Here is a 23,919-nt window from a genome sequence, read left to right as displayed (position 1 = left end):
TATCTTCTTAAAAACCTCCCCTCCATCCTAATCTCACATCACCAGTAGCCACGGTAGCCAATGGCCCTTCCCCTACTCCCTCTCTTTCCTATTTATTTAGTCGTCTTCCTTCTCGTCGAACTTCTAGGGTTGCCAACGAAGTGTAGAAGTGAGGATAAAAGAGGGGCTCGTTTCGTTGCCCACCGTGGCCATCAATGATTCATAATAGAGGGACTTTTTTGGTACGGGGCATGAGGGGAAGCTTTTAAATTTTTTTATTTATGCAAAAAGTTTATAGCTCAAGTGGTTAATAGCAGCTACTTGTGCATACAAGGTCTTATATTCAAAATTCCCCTCGCCCATTATCAATTATATAAAAAAAAAATAGTTATTTAATTACACAAACAAATTGGAAGCTGTGGACAAAATTTTATGATTGGGGCTGGGAATCAAATATCATGCTTGGATGTCTCATAAAATTCCTCCACGATGTTTCCAAATAGAATTGCTCTATGATTGATCCATCACCCACCACAATCATCAAGTTCTGTAGGGCCATTGGATCAGAATCCAATTTGTCAAGTCGCTTTCCATTTACCAATCTGAGCGAAAATCCCACACAGCTCAACGGCCGGCCCATTACAGAAAATAGCCAGTTAAAATTTTGACTTTCCATGTGGCATGCAATCTGGCCATTGAAATATTCTGCCAGTTTGTGTCATCGTTCATAATCTTCCGCAGAGAGCAACACTTTCTCTTAACAAAAATCTTTTTGTTTTCATCACCAACAGGGAAATTTAAAAAAAAAAAAGAAAAAGATTAAACTTGTTTAGCAAGTATATGCGAGATGACCTTATATAATACGTCACTTTTTTTAACTGTAAAATGCATTTGTTTTGTGCTGTGAATTTTTTAATTTAAAATGGATCTTTCAAAATGCCCAAATAACGGGAATGGTATCTTTTGTACTATTGTAAAGTAATTTTGTTTTATAGAGCATTTGTTGCTCCAACAAAAAAAAAAAAATTGTTTAGATCATTGGAAAAAAAAATTGATAGTTTGGATTATTGAAAAAAAATTTATAGAATTACCTAAATGGCGTCCCTCAAATAAAATTATTTAAAGAATTCCTCAATAAAATGAGACTATATATATAGATTTGGAGAAACAACATACAGGTATATTCCCGATCATGATTGACCGTACATAACGAAAAGTACCAACATTAAGATTCGTAATTCGAGACCTGAAAAAATTCAGAAATTCTAGTATGTAGGAATGTGCCATAAAATGGTTAAAAAGGCAGCCGCTGGAGATTTTTCTCTTTAGAATCAGAAAGTCAATAAAGTGAACAAAACCGCCGTTACCGGTAGCCAGTCATCCCTCTCCTTGATCCTTCACACAAGCCAAGGAAAATCCCAATCTGTCTCTCTCTACTCTCAAATTCAATTCCCAACTTTCTTGACAAGAAAGAAAAGCTGAAGCCAAAGTCTTCAAATGCTATCAATAAATACCAACATACTCACTGCTTTTATCTCTTAAATCAATTTCCCTTCTCTTTTGGATCACCAATTCACAAAGCAAATCGTGTAAAGTATGCATCTTTACAATGCATGGCTTCCACCGCCGGTGGCTGAAGAGTCTAAGAAAGAGAAAGAGTCCTTCTCTTGGGTCGTCTCCTCCGTCAAAGGCTCGTACAAACCCGACGATCCTGAATCCGTCTATTCAACTCTCAAATGGGTTTCTGTTATCGACCTGTCAGTACACCCAATTCACTATATCTTCTCTATTTTCATTCAATTATATGATTTTTCTATGTTGTTTTCTTCTTTTGCTATTCTATGTGTGTTTAAATTTTGCTTCTTTGACTTAGGTTTTGTTAGTATGTGATTGAAATTTGAAATTACTCATGTTCATAATTTCATAAGAGTTGAGCTTTCATAGCAATGAATTGGTTATGAATTTCAGTTTCAAATGTACTTCATCATGTTGAAGTTGGTTCTATACTTGCCGTGCAGTTTTGTCAAGGCAAAAAGTGACGTATCTTTGGAAGATGTAACTGCTCTTGTTGAATTTGGATTGGAACTGTTTCATGTGTCGCAAAATAAGCTTTATGCCCAGGTAATACTTCGCATAGCTGCTTCTATATATTCACATATCTTTTTGGTTACATGCTTGCTGTCATTATTTCTTGTTTCTTAAATTGTGGGTTCCATTTGTATTGATTAGGTTAGATGGGGAAACATCCTTGTCAAATTACTCAATAAGCACCGAAAGAAGTTGTCCTTGAAAGTAAAATGGCGGCCTTTGTATGATACTTTGATCCATACACATTTCACTAGGTGAGTCTTATATATCCACCTTCAAGTATATTTCCATTTCCTTCAAAGTTCTATTAATTCATTACTTCATCTTAATTTATAAGTAAAATCTGTTAAAGGCTCGAAAGGGGTGCAACCTTGGTATGTAGGAAATATTCAAGAGATGACCGTCTTTTTCCAAACACAATAAATGTTTCTACATATGGTCATCACTTGTTATGAATTTTTTGGCCTTTTCTCGTGGGTGCAATCAAACTATGAATTAGAATTAGTGCTTTTAACCTGAAATCTAATTTTGTTATTTCTGTATGGTTCTTGTCGTTTTTCTTGACATATTTGGCTTGATTGCTACCTTTGTGGTGTGCAACCAACTGCTCAACTACAATTGGGATGACATTTTACACACAGGCCACATTTGAAGAACTTCATGTGTTGATACATGTTGCAGGAATACAGGTCCCGAAGGCTGGAGATTGAGACAAAGACATTTTGAGACTACTACTTCTCTTGTTCGGTCCTGCCGGAAGTTCTTCCCACGAGGTTCTGCCTTTGAGATATGGTCTGAGTTTAGGTAAGTACTTTGAGGCCTTTTTCCCTAGAGTGAGTTAGTTGGACTGTGAAACATAATTTCATTTCTGGGGTTTTTCACCTCCATCCATCTCTGTGATGTTTCACTGAGTTGATATTTCACCATGTCAAAACAAGCAAAATACTGTTCCACACACTCCAAGTCATATTTGTATAAATTTATTCTTTTCAGCTTTTTTTTTGGGTGACCTTTTCTTATTGTCAATACAAACAAAAATTGTATTGTGCTTTGGTTTAAATAGATAGATACACACACGTGCACACCCGTGTTTAAATAAAACCATAAGCTAGGTGATTATAGTTGAACTCTTAGTTGTTCTGCTCACTCTCTCATGAGTAATTGTATTGTCTTTTTTTTTTTTGATGAAACAAATGTGCAGATCTTTATTGGAAAATCCATGGCATAATTCATCCTTTGAGGGATCTGGGTTTGTTAGACTGTTTCTTCCCACAAACTTGGATAACCAGGAATTCTTTTCGCAGTAAGGAGCACTTATCTCACACTTTTTTCTTTATGGTTTTAGCACACTTTATTTATTTTTATATTTCTTTTTGTGGCAAGTCACCTTGTATTCTTGGTATTGTAGCGGTTGGATTAAAGAGTTTTTGCACCTATGGGACTCGATACCGAATTGCCAATTTTGGAACAGTCAATGGGCAGCTGTTATAGCTCGTGTTGTAAAGAACTACAACTTTATTGATTGGGAGTGTTACTTGCCCGCACTTTTCACCAGATACTTAAATATGTTTGAGGTGAGTGAATGAGCCCTTCGAGAAAGCTTGAATTTTCTTAGAGTTAGGTTACATGTATTTTGCCTGATATTCAAGTCATGCCATAAAATAAGTACAACTACATCTCGACTGATGCATGCAACACTACTATTGATAATTATACTGTAACTTAGCTTGTAATGATAGCAAACATATCAAAAAGTTGTACCGAAATATAATAAAACTTTCATGTTTTTATCTTGCATTTAAGGTTCCTGTGGCAAATGGAAGTGGATCATATCCCTTTTCTGTGGATGTTCCAAGAAACACAAGGTTCTTGTTCTCCAATAAAACAGTTACCCCAGCAAAGGCCATTGCAAAGTCAATTGTAAGTTTAATATGCCGATGCCTGCATTTTGCAGTGTAAATTAACTGGTGCCTGTATAAACTCTTCCTTGATAGTAGAGTGAGACATTTTATACCTGGAACTGCAGGTCTATTTGCTAAAGCCTGGTAGCTCGGCACAGGAGCACTTTGAAAAATTGGTCAACCTCTTAGAACAGTTTGTATACTCAAATACTCAATGTTAATATTATTTTATTTTCCTGTTATATTGTTTAAAAGCATGGTACTTGTTCTGAACATCTATTATCGATTCATTACTGGTTTTTGTTTTTGTAGATATTACCATCCTTCTAATGGTGGTCGTTGGACTTATGCATTAGAACGTTTTCTGCTCTATTTGGTAGTTTCATTCCAGAAGCGCCTACAGCATGAACAACTGTAAGAATCTGTTTGCATGATTTGGCATCTGTTCTTTGTATGCTTGAGCCTATTTTATCCTCTTTCCACTAAATTACTCTTTTTACAGAAACATAGGTAAAAATATTCAGGCTGACCAGTATCTAGGAAGATCAGAAAGGATTTTCTTTGTCAATGTGGTGCTGAAGTTAATTGATCGTGGTCAATATAGCAAGAATGAACATCTTTCTGAGACAGTTGCTGCCGCAACTTCAATTTTGTCTTATGTGGAGCCTTCTCTTGTCCTTCCTTTTGTTGCATCTCGCTTCCATATGGCCTTAGAGACGGTTAGTCATATTCCGTGTTTTTCTTTATTCTAGAACTACTGAATATGGACAATATGTGGTTTACATTAGGCTCTATTTGTTCGGATGGAGAATAAAATTTTAAGGAATATATCTGCTGGAAAAGTTTATTGGAAAGTGTTCTCTTTGAAATTTATTTTTCTGCTGTCTGGTAAGTTTTAGGAAAACTCTTTTCTGTGTCTGCTGAAAGACAGAGCCTTACAAAATGTCAACTGTTTGTTAAAAGAAAACCTTCCGTTCGAACAAACATCAGAAGTGTCTTCCTTTCTTAATTTTTTTTTCAGCAGAACTGTTTTCCGCTAAAAGATACAGAGGCTTAGAAAAGTTCAGTTTTTTTCCATAAGTGCATCCAATATACAGGATAACAGGAAATGTTTGCTAAATTGCTACTGCAAGTGGTGTTCCTTTCATTGAATTAACTTCTTCTTTACCAACTTTTGTGTCTAGTCAGATGACTGCCACCCACCAGTTGCAGATTGCAGTGATGTCAGTAGCATTTGTTGGGCGTTCATTATTCCTCTCATCCCTATCAAGTTCTGCAGTAAAACCAGTTGATCCTGGTAGTGGTGATGAGTTCATTGATCTTCTGGTGGTTTCACTATCCAATGCATTACTTGGTATGGACGCGAATGATCCTCCTAAAACCTTGGCAACAATGCAATTAATTGGTTCTATATTTTCCAATGTAAGTATACAATCACCTATCAAACATGTCTGTAGGTTGTGCATGTACAGTCTTATAATTTACTCGTATTTGCAGATGTCTTCATTGGATGATGACATTGATGAGTTATCAGTCATGCCAATGATTCGATTTTCTGAATGGTTAGATGAGTTCTTATGTCGCTTATTTTCCTTACTCTTACACCTGGAACCAAGCAGTGTTACGTAAGTAATGACATTCAGTTCTCTGTGGCTGCACTTGTATAGTTTCGTATTAACTATTTAAGATATACATTCTCTGCAGTTTCCCCTTTACAACTTATTTTTAGTCAGAGTAATTGGTTACACTTGCTGCAGGAATGAAGGCCTACATTCATCAGCAACGTCAGGAACTTTTCTGGTCGAGGAGGGTCCTTACTACTATTGTATGCTTGAAATCTTGTTTGGGAGACTCTCACGACCTCTCTATAATCAGGTTTCTGAGTTTTTGACTTCAAAGACTCAACTTATATACTTTGCAGCATGACAATTTTGTTAACTCTTCCTCAAATCACTGGCAGGCTTTGAAGAAGATCTCCAAGTTTGTGAAGACAAATATTCTTCCTGGGGCAATTGCAGAGGTTGGACTGCTTTGTTGTGCCTGCGTTCATTCTAACCCAGAAGAGGCAGTTACTCAACTTGTTGAGCCAATTTTATTGTCTGTTATATCTTCTTTAGAAGGAACACCAGCTACAGGATTTGGAGGTAGAGGAATGTGCGATGCCTCAGTTTCAACAAAGGTAGTTTCTCTTATGAATGTTTTAAACTATTTGCTTCTGTCTATGCCTAGATTTTTATTATGAACTTCATGTTTTCTTTCCAGGTCAAACCAACAATTTCTCCAGCTCTTGAAACAGCAATTGACTATCAATTAAAAGTATTATCAGTTGCTATAAGTTATGGAGGTCCTGCACTTCTGCGCTACAAGGATCACTTCAAAGAGGCGATTATTTCTGCTTTTGAGTCCCCATCTTGGAAGGTCTTGTTACTTTGGTGACTGTTGTTCTCTCATGATCAACTGTTTCTTCCTATACATGTGTCTCTACATGCAATGCTCACTGAAATTGTTCAATGGTTTGAATGATTTTTTTTCAACAGGTCAATGGAGCTGGTGATCATCTTCTTCGATCCCTTCTTGGAAGCCTGATTCTTTATTATCCTATTGATCAATACAAGTATATTAACTTTTCTTGCTAGTTACATAATTGTGTGAGTACATACATTTTAAATTTGTCTGCCAAAGAAGAAAAATAATATTATTTATTTTAGGTGCATTTTGCATCATCCAAATGCTGCTGCATTAGAGGAATGGATCAGCACCAAAGATTATTCAGATGATAAACCAATGGTGGCTCCCAAGTGGCATATCCCAAGTGTTGAAGAAGTTGAATTTGCAAATGAACTTTTGGACCTTCATTTTCGGTTGGCTTTGGATGATCTTTCGAGAATATGTGAAACTAAAGTCCATTCTGATCCAGGTAATTTTTTATGGTGTTATCTTCTTATCCTCGGAAAATGTAGTAGTGAAGGGAGATATAGTTATCAGGAGCTAGATCCAGTGAATCAAATAATAGTAATCAAATTCATATGCAACCATGAATGTAGACATGGACATACATTTGTATGCATGTGTGTTTTTATATGTACGGAAGTGAAGTTATATTGTCTGACAATGCATGCTATTTTCAACCCAGGAGATGAGAAAGAGCACTTGAAAGTGACTCTTCTACGTATAGATTCTTCATTGCAAGGTGTTTTGTCTTGCTTGCCTGACTTCACCCCGTCCTCCAGGAATGGGACTGTTGAACATCCAAATCAGGCTTCTTTTCTAATAGCTGGAGCAACAGGTTCAAGTGTTGGCAGCACTAAATTGCGGGAAAAAGCTACTGAGATTATACATACAGCCTGCAAGTAATGTTTACATATGAGTTTTCCTGCAGATATCATCCATTTCAACTGTGCAGATCCGATTTACTGAATCTTATTTGGTCTTTGTGCATTGTGCAGATATATACTAGACAAAAAAGCAGATGACAGCATTCTGTTGATACTCATTATTCGTATTATGGATGCCTTAGGAAACTATGGTAATGGACACTGACTCTTGACAATACTCATCCCCACCCCCTCTTTTAGGGTGTGCTTTGTCTCATCATCAGTTCTTTACCGTATATGCAGGAAGTTTGGAGTATGATGAATGGTCAAATCACAGGCAGGCATGGAAATTAGAATCGGCTGCCATTATAGAGCCTTCAATAAACTTTATAGTTTCAGCTCAGTCTAAGGGGAAGAGAAGGTAAGAGTACTATTGCTAGATCGTACTATCCAAAAAGAAATTTTTTTGATGGATCTCCTTTTTATCCCATGAACCATGCATACTTGAATTCAAACCCTGATTATGTTATTCTGTACCAGGCCGCGGTGGGCACTTATTGACAAGGCATTCATGCACAGTACCTGGAGATCATCACAATCATCCTATCATGTATATCGTACTAATGCAAATTTCGGTCCACCAGACCATGTGAATCTTTTGGTGGATAATCTTCTAAATCTTACATTGCACAGCTATGAAACAGTTCGTGTGTGAGTCTCTAATCTTCTTGACCTTACTTTATAATGAAGCCATAGCAGAAGTACTGTTTACTCAATTTAATTGCAGTAGCAATAGTTTGACTGCAATTGCACACATGTGAATGCACGTTATAATTTTGGTAATGCATATAAAGTTTCTTAAGAAAATGCAGTCTACTATGTCTGTATGTGTATCTGACATGGAATCAACATAATTATAGAAGCAACAACTCACCAAAAGAATGAAATTGATCTGGTCACATGTTAACACTGTGTGCAACCCACTACACTTTTACTTGTCTTCTCATGTTTTAAGAAGGTTTGCAGAGTTTTTTCTTGTCCTGTCATATAATGAGGTCTCTTCCTGACAGATTTAACAGTTTGTTGGATGTCTTGTTGCTGAATAAGCCTTTTTGTCTTGATTTCTGATAGATATTCAAGTGTCTTGTTCCTGAGTAGGTCTGTAAACCTAAAATAGTTGGTTGAAGACTTTTATGGTAGCACCAATGCATGACCTAGTTATTAACTTTTAGCAGAAGAACAATTCCTTGAATGAAATATCAATGAGCAATAGAAGTGTCTCCTGTTTTTGCTGGTAGAGTAGCAAGGAATTTCCTCTAAAATAGAACTTATTTTCCATGTTTCCTTTTGTCTCTTCCACTAGTGTGTTCTTTTGCCACTTATGTCAACTTTTGTGGGTGGTTTCTTTGCAAGTGAAGAATAAAAGTTCCTTTATCTGTTGCTTCATTTGTTATGTTGTTTATCACTTATTTCAGACGTAATTATTACCTCCTGCTCAATTTTTCTTCATGGCACTGATTTTTATGCTTACTGTTTTTCAATGTTTGCAATTTTTTGTTACCATATCTGATTATTATTTTTTTTATGATGTTCAGGCTTGCTGGGAAAGCTCTTTTAAAGATGATAAAGAGATGGCCATCTATGATTTCAAAGTGCGTTCTTTCTCTAACTGAGAACTTAAGCAGTCCTAAGTCGCCAGAATATGTGGTGCTAGGTTCATGTGCTGTCCTTGCCACACAGACAGTTCTCAAGCATTTGACAATGGTAGTCATTCCACACAAACTGCTCACAACTGATTATGATAAAATGAGAGTTTCTGATATGTTTCTGTCATTCCAGGATCCGAAGGCATTCTCTTCATTCATCCTTGGAATTCTTTCAAGGTAATTCTTACTTTTATACACGTAGCAATATCTGTTGTGGGTTCGGTTTAAAATTGCTGAATATTGAAGTTATAGATTGAATTTTGATCTGCCTTTCTCCTTCTTGAAGCTCTCATCATGAATCACTGAAAACCCAGAAGGCAATCAATGAGGTAAAATATGATATAATGCTAATTGTTGTGATTTGTTTGTTGTTGAAAATAGTGTTTGTTCTCATAAAAAAGTAAAAACTTTGTGCTAGCAGCTTTTTGTCAAATACAACATCTACTTTGCTGGAGTATCTAGAAGCATTTTCACAACATCAGGGAATCATACAGATGCACCAGATTTTTCAGATTTGGTTTCTCAGATCACTTCTATGAGTTTTGATTCTATTGGCTTGCATTGGAGGTAAATAACTAATATCTTGGACATTTTCTTTAAGGTCTGAAGAACGTTGTTGAGTCTCACCTATGTTGTCGAACTTTCTGGTGTGTCCTTTGAACACTGAAACTGAGAAAGTATATCCAAGGGTTTGTGTTACTTTGATTTCGCTTTGAAGAAAAATTTACGTCTCTAGAAGGTTTAACTGCATAGACTCTAAAATTCATAAATTTATGGGGTAAATCTTTTTCTTTATATTTTTCCAGGTACAATCTGATGGCTAACAGGGTTCTACTCCTGTTGGCAATGGCATCTAGGAATGACCCAAATTCCTCATCAAAAATTTTGAGTGAAACTGCTGGTGGGTTCATGGTTTTGTTAACTCATAAGTTGACTCTTTACTTTTTAGCACTAATCTTGTTTTTTTAATTCAACTTTTTAGTAAGATTCTAAAATTGTGAGATAATGCTGCTTCAGGTCACTTCTTAAAGAATTTAAAAAGTCAGCTTCCTCAGACAAGGATACTTGCAATATCAGCTTTAAATACACTGTTAAAAGAATCGCCTTATAAACTGTCACCTGAAGAACAGGCTTCCCTGCCTGGGAATTTGCACGGAAGTAGAAAGTCATCCCTTGAAGGAGAATTAACCCAAATATTTCAGGAAGATGGATTTTTCAGTGAGACCTTGACCAGTCTTTCTCATGTTCACATAGTTACTGATACTGAAAGCACATCTTCTAGAGGAAACCATGGGAGTTCTTTTCAGAGCCTAGCAGACAAATCAATTACCCGTTTTTATTTTGATTTTACCGCTTCATGGCCACGTACTCCTACTTGGATCTCTTTATTAGGAAGTGACACATTTTACTCAAACTTTGCGAGAATTTTCAAGCGGCTAATACAAGAATGTGGCATGCCTGTTTTATTGGCACTTAAAAGCTCATTGGAGGAGTTTGCAAATGCTAAGGAGAGGTCTAAGCAGTGTGTTGCTGCTGAAGCATTGGCTGGAATATTGCATTCTGATGTTAACGGTATTTCAGTAGCATGGGAGAATTGGATTTTGGTCCAGTTGCAGAATATCATTCTATCACAATCAGTAGAATCAATACCTGAGTGGGCAGCCTGTATACGTTATGCTGTTACTGGGAAAGGGAAACATGGAACAAGAGTCCCTCTTTTGAGACAACCAGTACTGGATTGTTTGGCCACACCTTTACCTCGAACGGTAACTACTACTGTAGTTGCCAAGCGCTATGCTTTTCTTTCGGCTGCACTTATTGAATTATCTCCACAGAGAATGCCATTAACTGAAGTACAGCTCCATTATAGACTTCTGGAGGAGTTTCTCGGTAACATGTGCCATTCATCTGCCCAAGTAAGCTGTTTCATTCTGTGCATGTGCATGTCTTTCACTATTTTATTATTATTTTTATAATAATATGCAAAGGGATAAGATACATTAGGAGAACTCTTAACAGCGCTTTTCTCATAAGAAATTAAGGGCTGGGTTGTGTTCACATATTTAATTTATCATTCTCATCAGATAATGGCTCTATCATGTGATTTCGTCCAAAAGAAATCCATGGAACAGAGTTGTGTGCTACAAATTAATTTTTTTTGTATGCAGTGTAAAATACCAATCTTTATGCACTTATCAGATGAACAAGAAACTTTTGTTTATAAATGCCTCATTCTTATACTAATCATTTTCAAGGCAGCGTTTGGTCTGTTTTGCATTTTCCTTGGGAGTTTATAGATTTGAAGAATGTTTTTCTTGGGACAGGTAAGAGAAGCTATAGGTGTCACCCTTTCTGTGTTGTGCTCTAACATCCAACTGTATGAATCATTTGATCATGAACATTCACATGCGGAGGAAAGAAGAGATGTTGCCAAGAAATTTGATGGGAGAAGTTGGGTTCAGTTTCTAAAAGAGCGAGCATCTGAAGTGCTAATAAATATTCAGAATACCACCCAGTCTGACAGTTTGGAGACCCCAGCAACTATCAGTCCTGAAAATGGGCATTTAAATGGTGATTCACAGGATGATGTCAAATGGATGGAAACGGTACTAGTTTTTAGAAATGTTTCTAATAGTATCTTCTTAATCTTATAAAATATTTGACTGATCAATTTGTACATTTTCATATTTTGTGAAGCTTTTCCATTTTATCATCTCATCTTTGAAGTCTGGGCGAGCTTCATATCTGCTGGATGTAATTGTGGGACTTCTTTATCCTGTAATATCATTGCAGGTAAGTGAAGTTAAAGTTGAGTCTTTTGGTAGTAGTGTTTCACTAGTTTGCTTATGAGGTCATTTCTCGTTATGAAGTTCACTAGAATGTACTCTTCCTTCTGTTTGAATCCTTGTTGGCTAATCTTGAATGACTAATTTTGGATGGTTTATCATCATGTTGTATATGACATTTTGGAATCTTCTCGAGGAATCAGGAGAAGATGAAAGAGTTTTGTTGGGAAAAAAAAAATAATGAAAGAGGGAAAGTCTGTGTATTGCAGTTGTTTATATAGAGCACCAGTACATAAATTTCTCCTCAAATCTTTCCTAATGTTGTGCCCTTAATTTAATAATTTTGTAATTATAAGCAATCAGCTCTCTTAATTTAAGCTGATTGGTAATTGCAACAACTAAATATCTTGTTTTAAGAGGCTGGCTGATTAGCAGCCTAAACTCACGATAAGTTTCATAGCACCAATTATATTGCTTTTGTAATGTGGAATTCAGAATTTGAGGACTTGCTCTACGTTTTGAGCAGACGCTAGTCGTTAATTGATTCATCTAACATAATCTATTGTTGGCTGTTCCCCTTTCTTATCAATTCAATGGCTCTCTGAGTAATCCTTGGATAACCTGTGTGTTTATTTTAGTGTACATTTCAATTACTTTGATATTTTAACAATCTACTGGATTTCTCTATTGTAATGGTGATAGCAGTTTGGTAGGGTATCAGATCTGTATATCTGAATGATGTTGTTGGTTTTTTCTTTCTAAGGAAACTTCAAATAAAGATTTGTCAACTTTAGCCAAGGCATCTTTTGAATTGCTGAAGTGGAGAGTTTTCTGGGGACCTCATCTCCAGGAGGCTGTATCCGTGATTCTTTCTTCTGCCAATGACTCTAACTGGCGAATTAGATCCGCAACACTTACATATCTGAGAACTTTTATGTATAGGTATGATACATATTTTGGATATCTTCCCTTTCATTATGATCCTCTAATGTATGCATCCTTTTTCCTATTAGGAATACCGAAATACATACCAAATAGTGCTTTTGGTGTATACATTTTCAGTGTGTCCATATTTTTACTTTGAGAGCATTGGAACTTCAAAATTGTTATTTATAAAAATGTTTTCGTCTATCCTCTATCTGTCTGCACCTTAAAAGTTTCCAGTTTCATACAATGTGCATTCTTGACAAAAAATAACATATGATGTTGATTCTAGCATGTAGATGAAGAAATTTTTATTATTATTGCTATTTTCTTAAACAACAGGCACACTTACATTCTCTCAAGTACGGAGAAACAACAAATTTGGAGAACTGTTGAAAAGCTACTTGTAGACAACCAAGTTGAGGCAAGTTTCTGGTTCAAGCGAAAAATATAATTCATTTTTCGATGACTTAAAATTTACTGTCGTCAGAACGTTTTCTAAAGACATTGATGTATAAACTCACTTTTATGTTCTAAAGCTTCTGACCTATGAAGAAGAGAAAACCTGAACTCAGGTGTTTTTTCAGGATGGTCCTTAAACAATGATGCATAAATCTTAAGGGAGTCTCTGACTCTCTTTTAGGTCCTATATTTCTTAGGAATGAGGTAGAATTTTTTTTTTTTATTATTAAAAAAAAAAAAAAAAAACTTACGATTTATGTATCAGGTAAGAGAACATGCTGCTGCAGTATTAGCAGGCCTAATGAAGGGTGGAGATGAAGATTTAGCTAAAGACTTTTGTGATAAAGCTTACACTGAAGCTGCTATTCTTCAGAGGAAGAGAAAGCGAAGGTATTTCCCATGGCTTTTGAAAAGACTCGTCTTCATAGTTTTCAGTCTTATAATCTTCTGGTCTTGCATCAAGTTTTGTTGTTTTCATGGAAACTCAACGTCTTTATTCGGTAGAGAAATGATTTAGAGAAGAGAAATGCTATTTACACCCCAAAAGTAGCTTCCCACACCCTTTATGCTCAAACATGAGGAATGTAAGAAGCTATTTTTGAAGCAAATAAACAATTGCCTAGAGAATTATAAATTGTGGGCAGAATACACGCAAGCCCCAGTTTTGGAATACCTTAACTCAGTCCTTGTTTATTGCATTATAAATTTTCTCATTAGTAAAAATCAGGACGATTATATATATTTTATTTTGTCTTATCTCATTTCTGTACTTATGTGAAATGCTTGATTCGCACAATCATTCAGGTTCATATGACTTCAACATAAAATATCTCTGCACCCATTCTTATTAGATTTTTAGTATTCAATACTACACCTTACACATTGATGAGCTTACATACTTGTATTATATTTGAATGTAGAAGTTTGAGCTCGAGCCAGTCCATAGCTTCCATTCATGGCGCTGTACTTGCTTTGGTAGCTTCTGTGTTATCAGCCCCTTATGATATGCCTAGGTACGTCATCTTCAATACAGGGAACATGTCTCGTAATTTATTCACAGTTACTCTAGCAATCACACTAAAGGTCGGGTTTTGGCAGCTCCAATTTATTTATGAACACCACTGGCCCCTTACTCTTTCTTTTTTCGGGTTAACGTTGGCATGTTGTAGCTAGTTATCTTGAAATAAGGGTGGACTTCATTTGCTCACCTTTTTTTTTTTTAATTCCATCGCTTCCCCGGCGCCCCTTCCTCTCAATTTATCCAATAATTTGAATTTTTGAATGTCTGCCTCATAGCAATTTCCACTGCTTTCTCAGTTGGTTACCTGAGCATGTTACTTTACTCGCTCGTTTTGGTGGAGAGCCATCGCCAGTGAAATCCACAGTTACAAAAGCAGTTGCAGAGTTTCGACGTACCCATGCTGATACATGGAATATTCAGAAAGATTCATTTACTGAAGAGCAACTTGAGGTGTGTATTGACCAAACTAAGCCTTACATTCATATATCTAGTTATTAGTGCTGGTTTTCTAACTTTCTTCTTTGATTGATATGTGCAGGTTCTGGCTGATACATCTTCTTCTTCTTCATATTTTGCATGATTCACCGTGTAATTCATAGTAAAGAGAAAGGATATAGTTGTATCACAATTTCACAATTGATTGAAAGTCAGCAATAAATTATGCATTTTTCATAAGATTTTTCTTTCACCATAATTTATATAACGAGCCTTATTTACATTATCATTGTTTAGCGCTGCCATTTGATATTTATTTTTACCTATCCACCACCACCCCCCCCCCAACCAGTGCTTGTATAAATTATTTTAGACCAAAGGATTCATTAGATCATCAGATGGTAAATCCCACAAGATGCTATCCGAGTTGAATATGTTGGATCCATTTCTCAACCCTTTTCCACCCTCGGATTCCTCTCCATTTTGTTGCCCTAGTTTGTCATGCAACTGGCCCTGCTGGTCTCCCCCTGTGCATGTGCTTCCAGTACACATACTCTGGCTCCACGGTGATCCATCCCCTTCATTCCCGAAAGTCGAAGGGCCATACTGAAATCCGGACATGGGCAAGGGAAAAGCACTGCAGTTCCCTGTAAAGTTTGCAGATGTTGCTCCAGTAGGGTCCCAAGGTTTGTTTGAGGTTAACATGTCCGGTTCTTGCATAGCCCTGGATAAACCAATCTTGATCTTCTCAATAGTGTCATCTTTTTCTTCCTGCTTACTGTTAATGTAAGTGGCTGTGCTGTTCCCTGGTGTTGCATTAGAATGTTGGAACTGGAAGTCAATGCGCCTCTTCGTGAGGAGGTGGAGCATTTCATCCTTGAAGCAGCCAAGTGCTGCTTCTGCAAGGTGAGCCACCTGTGGCGGTGCCAGTGTGGTTGCAATCTCGGCCATGAGGTGGGAAAAGGGTTTGTGGGTGACAGGGTCTATCCCCATGCCCGATAGCTTCTTCTTCAGCTTGGTGTTCCAATGGTTTTTCACATCATTGTCGGTGCGACCAGGCAGTTGTGCGGCAATTATCGACCATCTGTGACATTCATGGGGAAATGATTAGTGAGCAGGCACTTGAAATAAACAGAAAAAACTGCATGAACAATCAGATTATCCACCATTGTTTCATAGGGATAAGAAATCCAGTTCAGTCAGAAAAGAAAAAGGTTAATCACAAGATATATGGAGTGCTTAATTTGATATGTCATAATTACCGGTTACCAACAACAGAGTGAAGTTTGACAATGGTTTGCTCTTCTGCGTCTGAGAACTGGCCATGCTTAAGGTCAGGGCGGAGGTAGTTCGTCCACCGCAGCCTGCAGCTCTTCCCGCATCTTTGTAGACCTTATGAATCGAACAAAGAAAGCTTTAGGGACGAGAGAGAGAGAGAGAGAGAGAGAGAGAGAGCGCTTGTTACCGGCATTCTTGGGGATGAGCCGCCAATTACGAGTGCCATGTTGGGCAATGTAGGAAGATAGCTTGTTATCTTCTTCAGGTGTCCACTGCCCCCTTTTCACATTGTCCTTCTCACAGCATGGAATCCTACCCATCTCTCTCTGTCTATTTTCTAAAACTTTTAACTGACTCAGCTAAAAAATGCCAATAAAATTGGGGAAAAAAATAAAAAACAAGACTAGAGTTAGAGTTGAGAGTAGTGGAAGTAACTCAGCGAAAAGAGCTATAAAGCTTGTTTTTTCTTCTTCTTTGATTTGGGTAATTTGGATTTGTTAAAAACAAAGAAATGAAAACATTTTTCTTGGGTTGTTTTCTATTTCTATTGTATTTTGTGAGACTTACAGGTTTACCTATTCTTTTCTTTATATAAAGGATGAGTGTTCAAGTGCATGGGGGGGAGGGGGGGAGGGGAGGGATGTTTTCCCATGGCCTAAAGGCTACTGATAAAGCCATCAAAGGTGCATGATTTTATTAAAGAATTCAACGCCATAGAGCGTGTGAGACTTGGGCCGGTAGCTCACCCACAAGACACCCGGTCAACCCTCTCTCTCTCTCTCTCTCTCTCTCTCTCTCTTGTTGACTGCATGCATGCCTGGATGGTTTGGGTGGCTTTTTGCTCTGCTCACACAAAACCAACTTACAGAGGAGAGGGGGTCGAATGTCTACTTGTCCCTTCACTTACAAGTTGCAAAAGTTACGGTTGTTGCACGTGCAGGTCACGTGCACATTCATTTCTTCCCAGCTACGTTCATGTTGTCTTGAACCAGCTTTTGTTTTTCGTACAGAAGATAACATGCATATGCAATGCATTATGTGGCTGTCTGCACTTTTACCCACTTATCAGCCTATAAAGCTACCAAAATCCTACCTAAACTAATAAATAAGGTCTAAAACAATTTTGTTCAGTTTTCATGATTATCATCATATTGCATGCCTCATGTTTACCATCTTTTTTTGAATACAAACAATAGTCTAAACTATGAGGGATGGGGTTTTTACCAGTGCCATAGAAGTTCGAATTTGAGACTACTCGTCTGCAAATTAAGGCCATTTTCCACTGGGTTGGACCCCATGCGCACCTCATATTTACCATCTGTTATCTATTCCTCTGTCCAAAATCCCAAAGCTGCATATTTGCTCAGCGCAATCTCATTACTATTACTTGCAAAGGAAAAAATTTACATTTATATTTGTCTATGAGGAAATTACAATACTCCCTAGCTAAGTTTGGCACTTATAAGTCCTTGAACTGATCCAATAACCCCCACAACTGTGACAAGAAAGCAAACTAAACTGAATGCCTTTAGAACAATCCATTTTCTTGTCCAGGACCCAATTTTCTTTTGTACAAAGTACATTTCTACGGGGAAATATATAGCCAAAGGCCAAAAGTTCAAGGCCCCTAACACTCCCAACACTTGGTTGAAATAAGGAAACAGCATTGCAATCCCAGTAGTTGACACAACATAAACAGTTCGGAAACATAGCCTGAAGGGGTTCGCTTGAAACCTTGGCAACAATGGAAATTTGATGGAGTAAAAGTTGTTCACAAATCCGCTGTCGGGATATTTCTTGCTAAACCATCTCTCAGCAACTGCAAATACTGGTTGGCTGTAGACCTGGCAGATAAAATCATGTAAAAAGAATGGTGTCTACGAAAGATTGAAATGGTGATTCAAACTTGAACATTTTCAATGTAAACTGGTAGTACCTGATATCCTCCCACCAAATGAAGAACAATGCAAGCATTAGCAAAATCGATGAGCCAGTAAGGTTCGTAAAATCCAAATCCTGTCAAGAGGTTCCCTGGCGTGTCATCCCCAAAGGCGGCATAGCCAAAGCATCCACAGCAGAGGTAGAAAAAGGTTGTGACAAAGATGGCAGTCATTGAGGCCTTCTTCATTGTCTTGTTTTCTGCTGGAGGGGACTTCAAAGTATCCTTGATTCGACAGATATCAAAATTCCATGTCAGCTTCTAAATCAACCTAAATCTGTGCTTGAACATAATAATTTTATAAGGTTTTAATCACAATTTTGTTTGTGAAAATATTAGAAATCCAACCTGAATCTCAAGAAGAATAATGGAGTATGGATAGGCAAAAGCAATATCTCCAAGTGCTTGGAAGGCTAACCATAATTTATCAGCAACATTAGAGGTTGGAACTCCTCCCAGGCTCCCCTGAATCCTGCCATTTTCTGCAAATGTAAACACATCTTAAACTGCAGAACAACTGGATGAACCAGAAATAACTTTTTATATATTTATTAAGTTCCATTATGCGGGGGCTATTTTCAATTTTTTATTATTTCTGAAGTTCCAATTGAAACAAATTTGAAGTTCTGGGTTTCTGTTCACTACATATATAGTTTTAGCGACACAACAAAGCATTACTGGTTTATATTGCTGCAACATAGTCCAAATTTCTATGTTAAAAGAAGCTGGTACAATCAAAGCAATACCTATTACTTTTGCGAAGCCAAGGCCAAGTCCAATAAAAGCATAGGTAAAGGACATGATTGCTGCAATAGTTGAAAGCCACTCCATGTTATGGAAATCTGGTATTTGTGACACTACAATCTGAACAAGTCCAAACAGCAGCATGTACAGACTAGTCCCATATTCACATGAAGCCTGATGCCCTTCTTTGTGATAGCAGTTTGACCTCTGAATAGCTCTAAATTGAGAAAATAGAAAGCAAAAGTTAATACAGATACTTAGCCAAATTGAAATCAGTTGGAAAGAAGAGGAGCAAGCATCAACATATGAAAAGAATCTTAGTAAAAGTTAATCTTATTCACTAATAAAAAATTAAAAAATACAAAAAAGGAAAAGCATAACTTCAAATTCCCACAACATACAAAACCATTGATGTTCTTATATCAAAGGGATGAAACAAAATGAAAAACACAGCATTCATCACTAAGGGTAGTTACCTCATACTGGTTGCAGTGGTAATCACATAAGCAATACCAGTTCCATACATGCTGAAATATAGAAGGAAACCACAAAACCAGGACTGTTTTCTACCTGAACTATCACTGAACTAAATCAGAACGCATATCAAAGATTTCAATCCATTAGAAAAACATATCCTATATTGAAGACTACATAGAAAAAGAGTCAAAACAAAGAGGTTTTTAGTCTTTTACTATTGAGGTTCACTTTGACAGCATCCATGTAACATTTGTTTCGAGTTCCGGTTACAGGGTCAGGAGACCTGTAACAATCTGAAAGGAGGAAGGAAGAAACGTAGGTGACAATTGCAAAACAAAGCAAGGCAACTGGGCCTCCAATCCATCCTAGCTGTGAAGTACTCCATGCCAAAGATAAAACTCCAGATCCAATAACAGCAGTGATGATATGAGCCACACCACTCCATAAGGTTCCTGGTTGATAAGTTTCCCACTAGAACTAAGTAAATTCAAGAAAAAATTGAATTTTACTCTTAATTATGGAGAAGTGTAGTGTAGACTGAGAAAAATTTACCGGTTCTTAGTGGATGGCCATCATCATCACAGGAACCATTATTAGCTAATTCAAGAGGGTGCTGAACTGCCATGTTTATCAGACTAACAATAGCTTATGAAGTTTTGAGACCTGCGTATTCCAAATATAGAGAGGCCTAAGGCAAATACTCTAATAAAACAACACTTTACCAAACATGCATTGATGTAACTAAACACAATGCCTGACAAGGCAACAGTTTCATTTGCCATTTCCATGCCTCTAAATTAGACTTGGCATTCATATATGTGCTGAGGATGTAACTTTGCCTCGATCATTGAACCTTCAATGGAAGAGACTTATCTAGGCCTTCTTTGATGTAAGAATATATATGGACTCAGTAAAAGAAAGAAAAAAAAGGTATTTGCCTATTTGGTATAGAAATTCTACTGGGTACAATATAATAAATTTTTTTATGTCCCCTTGACCTTACCAAGTTGTAGACAGATTAAAGATTTAATTACCAGCCACATGATGATGGCAGAGTAATAAATATTTAACTAGGCTTTCTTTGATGTACTACGTAGAGTAGACTCAGTAAAAAATAAAAAAAGGTATTTGATACAGATGATTCCTACACGGCTGTAGATTGATCCTTGGACCTTACCAAGTCTTAGACAGACACAGACTATGGAGTTAATTACCAGCTCATGATGGATGGAAGGGTGTTAAATCAAAGGAAAATAAATCTTTATTTTCCCAGTTTTGGAATAAAATTTATGGCTGCAGTTGGGGTGGGCTTAAGCCTAGCAAGGAGGCTTACACCTGTGAAATGGATGACATATACTTATAGTCTTATTTGAACCTTCCATGATTCCATACCAATAATGGAGGAATGGGATATCAAACCTGTCATGTTCATCTTTTTCCCATTTGTTAACTTTCCTCACTTTACTTTATTTTTTGGATTTATAGTAACATGACTTTGCCTAAGTGGTTGGTGGTCAGTCCACTTCTCTAACAAAGAAATTGCTTGAAAACAGAAAACAATTTGTCCTCCATTGACAGCACTCCATTTTAACCAAAGAAGGCTAATGATACATCCATCTTAACCTAAACACTTGTGCAGACCTAAAATCTGTTGACTTTTAAGACCTTGACTGCAGATGGCAGTAGTTATGAGTATCCATCTACCTTTCTGACTCATGGCAAGCTGAAATTATAATCTGGGTAAGGTTTTCCCTTCACATAATAATCTTAGGTTGGCTGAATTAAGAGCTCAAAAACCCATGTCAGTATCTCACAGGAGAGTTGGTGAATTATTGATGCCAAAAGAAAAAGTCTAAGAATTTTTCAGACGTCTCACAAAAACAGAGATTCCCTCCCTCCCTCGTCTTTTTGTTGTTGAATCATCAAAAAGCTACTTTATAATTGTCTGGCGGCTCAAACTAGTAATCACTATTCACTGATGATTCTGACACAAAGAGCAAGAATCCAAGACTAACAACACACAAGATGAACATTCTATTATGTATTTATTCAAGCAAGAATCTTGTAACAATCATATAATTTTTTTTTGGGTTAGCTCCCTCAAACTTTAAGGTACATTTCAAATTAGCACCCGATCTTTGAAATAAACTCTAAAATTTGAGGGGGCTATATGCAATTAACCCCTTAAAAAAAAAAAAAAAAAAACATGATATGCTGATGTTTGGTTGAGACAGATTTGTTGATCTCTAATCATGTCACACTTGTCCTCACATCACAGAAATTGCTGGGTCAGTTTCAGAGGTGCCAAACTAAGCCATGGCCATTGATTGGCATTTCAAATTCAATTATTCTAGTTTGGCTTGACATGTTTTGCTTTGTCCCTTTGTGCAATATTGCCTCGCTCTTGTCTTTTCATGTCTAACGCGTAGAGGCCTCTCTTAGTTGGCTTGGCTCCATCGGTGCCTTGGCATTTTACTTGGAAAAGTCATAGAGTCGTAAACTCAATAACTAACAGATTGACCAAAAAAAAACATACCAGTCTACCATATTAAAAGACCCAAAAGAATTGTTTTCAATTTCTTAGCCCAAATATAAATAGCAATTTTGGCCCATCAGAGAAGGAGTTGCAAGGGCCATCTTGAATTGGATTATGGGCTTTTTGTTGTTGAAAAAGGTCTCAAAACCCACGCAAAAAAAGGCCTCAATGATTTTTTTTATAATGAAAAAGTCAAAGCACTTTGATTCAATTAAAAAAGTTCAGGCAAACAATTGATGCAATGCAAGAACTTAGGATTTGCAAAGCGACTCCAACAAGAAAATAAGCTGAGAATAAGGAAGCAAACAAGCAAGATATAGGCAAAGAATGTTCAACTCAAAGGCAGAGAAAGGTTTGATAAAGAATACCTGACGCTGCTAGCAGCTGTAATGATATAGGCAATGCAAGTGCCATACAAGCTCTCATGTATAAATATTGCAGACACAGTTTGCCTCTTCTCTCCTAAAATTCCATCATACACAGGTCAAAGTTGATAATTTATATGTACTTATAAACTATGCTAGGCTTAGTCCCCCACGTGAAATTGGGTGACCGTGCATCAACGGCTCATGGTCATCCACTTGCACGTGAGCGACTAAACCTAGCACTACTCGAATTAGTTTTTGAAGTAATGCATGTAGATACAAAGTTTTTGTGAAAACAAAAGATACCAAAGTCAACATCTTTGCATCAAAATTTACAATGGGATGTGACAAAATTAGAAAGAAAAAAAAAACTTAGAGATTGTGTTTAGACAGAGTTAGAAACGCTAACCTAAGTAGATCTTGACAGCTTCCATGTAGGATCGGGATCTGGTCGGGCCATCCGAATCCGGGTATCTGTAGCAGTCACAGAGGAGGTTGTTTGAAAGAATGGTGACTGCAGCAAAGACTAGCATAAACAATGGACCTGCAAGCCACCCCAGCTGAGCCACACTCCATGCAAGGGATAGTACCCCTGCTCCTATCACACCTGTGATTATATGTGCCACTGCAGTCCATATGGTTCCTATACATAACAAATCATTTACAAATTCAGCCTCCAAGTCTTAAATTAGGTTCTGCAGAAAGTGCAAAAACAGCCCAAATTGCAGAAGGTGCATTTTTAGATATGGAAATTATACTGAAAGCCAAGAGAAATTCATATACAAAATTAGCCTCCAAATCCTTATGACATTCTGCAGATTCTATTACAATCCAGCAGAAAGTGCAAGAAAACCAAATTGTTGAAAAGTTAAGAACATTTGAAAGCCAAGATTAAATCAAGCATTGGTTCAGAAAATATCTATATTAGCTAAGTCCAGATTTTCCATGAAACTGAAACATTTGTTGAGAGAGACATTAAAAAGTGGAGATAAAGATTCACAAGTATCATCTTCAGGTTTTAGGACCACTGATTTTTTTTTGTGCTTCCTCAACCGCCAATAATACCTAACAAAAAAACACTTCTACCCAATTAAATGAAATGAACCATCATAGTCCTCTGTTTCTTAAATTCTAACGACCATTAACTAAAATATGTCTATGGTTAACTAATTGGCGGGCTTGAGGAGGAATATTCGAAGCCATACCTAATCGAAAAAGGATGTTATCTAAACGCATTTCAAGTAATTGTACTAAAACCTGACCTGTTGACCCTACATGTATGAATATGCCTCAATAAAATTGCCAAAAAATCAAAAGAATGAAGATCACCAAGACAAGAAATAGTGGGCTGAGCTCAGATTACCAGTTCTTTTGAGAGGTTGTTGGCTGAGTTCATTTGTTGAAGAAGAGCTTATGAGCAATGGCAACTGCTCATCTTCTTCTGCTTCACCATCACCAACCATCTTTCTCCCTCAAAAACTTTGACCGATCAAATATTTGAAGGCTTAAATAGACAGATTGGCATCTCGCACAAGGTAAAAAGTGGCATGCCATAGGAAAGTTGGGCATATATAAGTCCTGCTGGTTCATCAACCAAACGTCAGAAACTATGGGTTGGAAGCTACAAGTGGAACTACAGAAAGTTTTGCCATTCTCGTTACACGCAAGGTGTAGTTGACTGGTTTTTTCTGGTGAGGCACATCGTTGACAGTTTGGTACGAACTAACCAAGTTGTTAACCTCACTATTTGTTCATCATACGATTGTATTCTTTTATCGAATTTTCAAACGCTTACGTATGCACAGACTGATAATTTTGAGGGAGTTGTTTTTTTCCTTGATTTCTTCCAAGTCACTACCATCAGTGTTTAATTTATTCATTGACCTGATCGTATGTAGGTCCTTGGATACAAGCAATAGAAAAATCAAAGATCTAGAAAATGCTAAAATGCGTCTATGCTGACA

At 37.0% G+C, this 23,919-nt stretch overlaps 3 protein-coding genes across 9 annotated transcripts; 1 reads left to right on the top strand and 2 right to left on the bottom strand.

The window, feature by feature from the left end:
- Window positions 1-1,308: 1,308 nt before the first annotated feature.
- LOC117630005 (proteasome activator subunit 4) lies at window positions 1,309-14,879 on the top strand. Its single transcript, XM_034362702.1, has 35 exons — window positions 1,309-1,736; window positions 1,998-2,100; window positions 2,209-2,321; window positions 2,749-2,871; window positions 3,269-3,370; window positions 3,476-3,641; window positions 3,871-3,987; window positions 4,094-4,161; window positions 4,281-4,382; window positions 4,471-4,687; window positions 5,157-5,390; window positions 5,466-5,593; window positions 5,726-5,843; window positions 5,929-6,147; window positions 6,231-6,386; window positions 6,506-6,582; window positions 6,677-6,885; window positions 7,102-7,318; window positions 7,415-7,494; window positions 7,586-7,703; window positions 7,823-7,993; window positions 8,878-9,046; window positions 9,122-9,165; window positions 9,275-9,317; window positions 9,410-9,555; window positions 9,795-9,889; window positions 10,006-10,904; window positions 11,313-11,594; window positions 11,686-11,781; window positions 12,538-12,716; window positions 13,041-13,122; window positions 13,426-13,550; window positions 14,081-14,173; window positions 14,478-14,631; window positions 14,720-14,879. The coding sequence occupies exons 1-35, from the start codon at window positions 1,576-1,578 to the stop codon at window positions 14,759-14,761; spliced, it is 5,448 nt and encodes a 1,815-aa protein (XP_034218593.1). The 5' UTR covers window positions 1,309-1,575; the 3' UTR covers window positions 14,762-14,879.
- Window positions 14,880-14,979: 100 nt separating this feature from the next.
- LOC117631779 (transcription factor MYB80) lies at window positions 14,980-16,355 on the bottom strand. The gene is made up of 3 exons (XM_034365080.1): window positions 16,082-16,355; window positions 15,879-16,008; window positions 14,980-15,700 (listed from the first exon to the last, which is right to left on the bottom strand). Exons 1-3 carry the CDS (start codon window positions 16,212-16,214, stop codon window positions 14,986-14,988), a joined length of 978 nt encoding a protein of 325 aa, XP_034220971.1. The 5' UTR covers window positions 16,215-16,355; the 3' UTR covers window positions 14,980-14,985.
- Window positions 16,356-17,252: 897 nt separating this feature from the next.
- On the bottom strand, window positions 17,253-23,631 carry LOC117631201 (probable amino acid permease 7). Of its 7 annotated transcripts, none has more exons than XM_034364222.1 (8): window positions 21,959-22,052; window positions 19,607-19,717; window positions 19,270-19,506; window positions 19,054-19,147; window positions 18,580-18,794; window positions 18,182-18,315; window positions 17,831-18,058; window positions 17,253-17,738 (listed from the first exon to the last, which is right to left on the bottom strand). In XM_034364222.1, the coding sequence occupies exons 2-8, from the start codon at window positions 19,677-19,679 to the stop codon at window positions 17,337-17,339; spliced, it is 1,383 nt and encodes a 460-aa protein (XP_034220113.1). In that variant the 5' UTR covers window positions 19,680-19,717; window positions 21,959-22,052; the 3' UTR covers window positions 17,253-17,336. The 7 variants fall into 7 exon arrangements, with proteins under 7 accessions (XP_034220113.1, XP_034220110.1, XP_034220112.1 ...); XM_034364219.1 differs by lacking the exon at window positions 21,959-22,052 and adding an exon at window positions 20,232-20,392; XM_034364221.1 differs by lacking the exon at window positions 21,959-22,052 and adding an exon at window positions 20,269-20,388.
- Between the last annotated feature and the right edge of the window lie 288 nt (window positions 23,632-23,919).

Source organism: Prunus dulcis, chromosome 6, assembly GCF_902201215.1.
Source record: "Prunus dulcis chromosome 6, ALMONDv2, whole genome shotgun sequence".
NCBI classification, from domain to species: domain Eukaryota; kingdom Viridiplantae; phylum Streptophyta; class Magnoliopsida; order Rosales; family Rosaceae; genus Prunus; species Prunus dulcis.
Note: the sequence above shows the minus strand (reverse complement) of the source record. Positions and strands in the feature narration are given on the sequence as shown.